We start from the raw sequence: 3,890 nt of genomic DNA on the forward strand, positions 1-3,890 counted from the left end.
ACATTTTGGATATAATGATGATGATACATTGTGATTAAACTTAATTATATCTAAGGTAGAACTATTCGTGTTGAGCACATTTTGTCCATATGGCGCCGCCATAATCAAGGTCAACTGAAAGTTCCTTAGTGTTGCTTTAAATGGCATTTTTCTATTTTGCTGTCATTGTTTATACTTCAAGTAGCTAACTGCTGGAGTTCTCGTTATCGCCCGGCTAGCTCAGTCGATAGAGCATGAGGCTCTTAACCTCAAGAGTCGTGGTGTTTCTTTAGTTTTTGCGTTTTCGTTAAGGGATGTTTCTGCAATCATCTCATCTACGTGCTACATTTTCATTTAAAGTCGTGTGGTGGGCGATCCCAGTACATTGACAGCAAAAACAAGAGTGTGACCAAAACAGACAACTTCCTGTTGGTGCCAGTGAGTGACGTCACACCAATCCCAACCCGCCATGGAGAGCCCCCACTCACTCCACACACACACACACACACGCACACACTCCAATTCGCATGCACTTTACACAGCCACTGCAGACACTGATAAAGATTGTCCACACCAGAATCACACACACCCAGCGTCAAGATCAATGTTGACATGTCACAAAACAGGACAAAAATGCATTCGTCTTGCAAAATTCTGCTTCGATGCGCATCAGTCGCGTATCAAGCCAGTTGCAACTTATCTGCAGCATCCAAACGTGCACACGGTGTAGACCGGCGGGCGTCGTGCATACAACGACACCGAACCGCGGCAGACAAACGCTCCCCCCCCCCCCCCACCCCTCAACCCCAGCGCCCGGCTTACCTCCGATGATGACCCGGCTTCTCCTTCTTCCCCTTCGGCTTCCTCTTCCTGGACTGCATGGTCAACACTAGCGAGTTGACACCGAGCATGGCACGAGCGACGTCCCGATCCGAGGGGAAAGGGTGCAAGGAAGCAGAGGATGAGAGAGGAGAAGACGTCAGAACGAGGCATGAATCTACGGCGGCGCCACTTCCGGTTCGATTCGGCGCAAATAAAGGCGCAAAAGCGAGGAACGCGGTGGGGTTTTTGGAGTTGGGGGGGGGGGGGGGGGGCTTTGCGGGGGATAACGCACCTTTCCTGGAGATCATGTTTTTCCTCTTCTTCCTCTCTGGGCAGCAGCAGCAGCCAGCACAGACACGCACACTCTTACATCCACACTGTGCTATTTTTTTCTTCTTCCTTGGCTCCCTCTGTAGGTCAAAACGGGAATTGCATGCAACTACTACTCGACTCCAGTATGATTCAGGGGCGATTGCAGGATCTGGAATTTAGGGGTACTTAAACCCCGAAGAGAAGGTTGAATTAGCAAAACAACTAGCCCTAGTATTGAAACACATACAGTATTGTGCAAAAAGTCCACCATTTTAGCTGCTGTTTCACAATGAAAGCCCCACATAATTGCAATTCACACTCACAAAGTCACTCATTTGTGTTTTGTTTTGTGTTTTACTGTAGAATCTATCCCAAGTACGGAGCCCTTAAGGTGACATGGTAAGGAAAAAAATAATAATTTGCGCGTTTCCTCACAAAAAAAAATTGCGTTCTCTTGCAAAGATTCCGTTCCCTCGCAAAAGCGTTTGCGTACCCTCGGTAAAATTGCGCGATAACGCAAAAAAAATTTTTTGCGAGAGGACGCTTAAAAAAAAGAGTTGATGTACTTCCGGGTCATCTTCCGTGTGACCAAAAGCGACTAAGATGGAGGGTGTAAAGCAGTGTGAAAGCTTTTCCGGATTTAATTTTGAGGTGCAAATTTTTTTGCTGGTTAACCTTAACTCCAGGGACCTGAAGTAAGGGTTTTTATTAAACAACAAAAATATGACAATATAACAAATTAACTATTGTTTTTCTTCTTTATTACATTGTGTATAGCTGAAAACTGTATTTTCCTGTCTAGAAACATTTTTAGTGGGAAAACTTCAAGCAAATACTAATTTTAGCTCTCTGAAGGGGTTAGCAAAAGCTACATTGATTATTTTTTTTAAATCTACTAAAATGTAATTATGAAAACCTAATTACCTAATTATTATTATCTTTAACTCAGTAAAGCAGTGATGCCCAAACTACTTTACTGGTTTATATGGCTAAATTTATGCTACGAAAAAAATATAGCTAAAACATACATAAAATAAATTTTAAAAAGCCATTGATGGCCTTTGCACAGCACATACGTTTTGTAAAGGAAAAAAATGGCATATACTGTTTGCGCTTTCAAAACAAACATCATACTGAGAATGTAATGGTTTGGACATTTTACAATAGATTTTAAGTTAATAAAATAAACTTCTAGTCCCGATAGGCCACTGTACTTCCTTGTTACGTTCTCTACTACTTTTCCTGATGTAATGCTAAATTTAATCGGCATGCCTTTCACGGACTTACATATGAACTAGAAAATGCGTGTGAAGGCTGTAAGGCTGAATGAAAACTGTGGAATGATGTTGAATGGCATGGAATGATGCTGAACAATTAAAAGTTGGAACGGTTAGAATCGGTGAATAAATGTAGAAATTACAGCAGAAAAATAAAAAAAGGGGTAGGGTTTGAAGAATCAGGTCGGAAATGGAGTAAGGTTTGAAGAATCAAGTAGAGAATGGATTATTAATCATCCCTTAAGTGAGAGGAAAGAGTTAAATATTTTAAATGTCACTGTGAAATGATGTCGATGTGTAATGTTGAATGAATGTGAAATAGTAGGGTATAAAATAGGGTAAGGCGTGAATTTTGGAACTGAAAAATATGGAAGAGCTCATGGCGTAAATTGGTGGAATATATTGAAGTTGGAATAAAGTGAATCTGATTAAAAATATGGAAGTAAATGTGAAATTTAGAATCTTCCATTAAGAATAAATGGGGGGGGGGGGGATAGGGTACAAAATTAAGAATTGTGGGTAAGGCGTGAATATTTGGAATAAGAAAAATACAACCTAGAATAGCGTGAATTTTTTGAATATGTTAAAATTGGAATGACAAGAATCGGATGAATTATGTGGAAGTAGATAGATGCCGAAAAAGTGTGAAGTTTGAAGTATAGGAATAAAGTGTGTGAAGGCCACAGCCTTTTACAATTATGTAAATCCGTGTTATTATGACACTTCTCCACAAATCAACACTGGCGTGTTTATTTCAAGAAAGAAAAAATAAAAAGGCACCGCTGGGATTCGAACCCAGGATCTCCTGTTTACTAGACAGGCGCTTTAACCAACTAAGCCACGGCGCCGGTGGCCAGATCGCCCACATTTCGATACATAAGGTTGAACAACAACAGGCAGTCGCCGCGAATATTTTTTACCAGTATTTACCCAAATACATACAACGTTGTTGTTTATTGTTTGATAAGAACGTACAAGAAAACTACCCACCACCAAAGGAAACGTAGAATTTCAATTATGTGCCTTAGTAAAGTAGTACTACTCGTCGCTAGGCTTTTTTTTATGTCAGTTAGTATGATCGCTTTCTTTAGGCGGACTAACCAACCTATCAGGGAATTCCGATTTAATTAAGTATTTCAATTTATTATTATTAAAACACTTAAATAGTGTGAGAACACGCTAAATGTTACTTAAAGGGATACAAAATAACAGTATAAGGTGGCCGTAAACGAGTATCCGCCGTTGCGAATATCTTCACTCACCCGTTGATGCACATTCTACTGCTTAAAGACAAGTATAAACTCATAGTTTGTGAGTTGGATACTGCAGCTCACGCTAAACGTAATCTGGTTGATTCTGCACCAATTACTCAAAAGTCTTAGTCATAGAAACACATTCTTGCGTCATGTGAGGGCAACGTGGACGGCGCATGCTTTGATCTCGCCTTTTCAGATCTCTGTCCGATTATTATTATTTTTTATAAACTGTGGGCGGGGTTTG

General features: G+C 40.5%; 1 protein-coding gene and 1 non-coding gene across 2 annotated transcripts in view; both read right to left on the reverse strand.

Annotated features, from left to right (window-relative positions):
- Positions 1-972, reverse strand: part of srpk2 (SRSF protein kinase 2) — a 45,525-nt gene extending 44,553 nt beyond the window's left edge. The window contains 3 exon segments of the mRNA XM_086074882.1: positions 802-919; positions 922-954; positions 957-972. Of these exon segments, the coding sequence (XP_085931008.1) occupies positions 802-919; positions 922-954; positions 957-972 (167 nt within the window).
- Positions 973-3,164: 2,192 nt separating this feature from the next.
- On the reverse strand, positions 3,165-3,238 carry trnat-agu (transfer RNA threonine (anticodon AGU)). Its single transcript has one exon. It is a non-coding gene; the product is annotated as a tRNA-Thr (tRNA).
- Positions 3,239-3,890: the final 652 nt, after the last annotated feature.

The sequence above is a fragment of the Leptonotus elevatus genome, chromosome 4 (assembly GCF_054856555.1).
Source record: "Leptonotus elevatus isolate MCC_2025b chromosome 4, RoL_Lele_1.0, whole genome shotgun sequence".
NCBI lineage: Eukaryota > Metazoa > Chordata > Actinopteri > Syngnathiformes > Syngnathidae > Leptonotus > Leptonotus elevatus.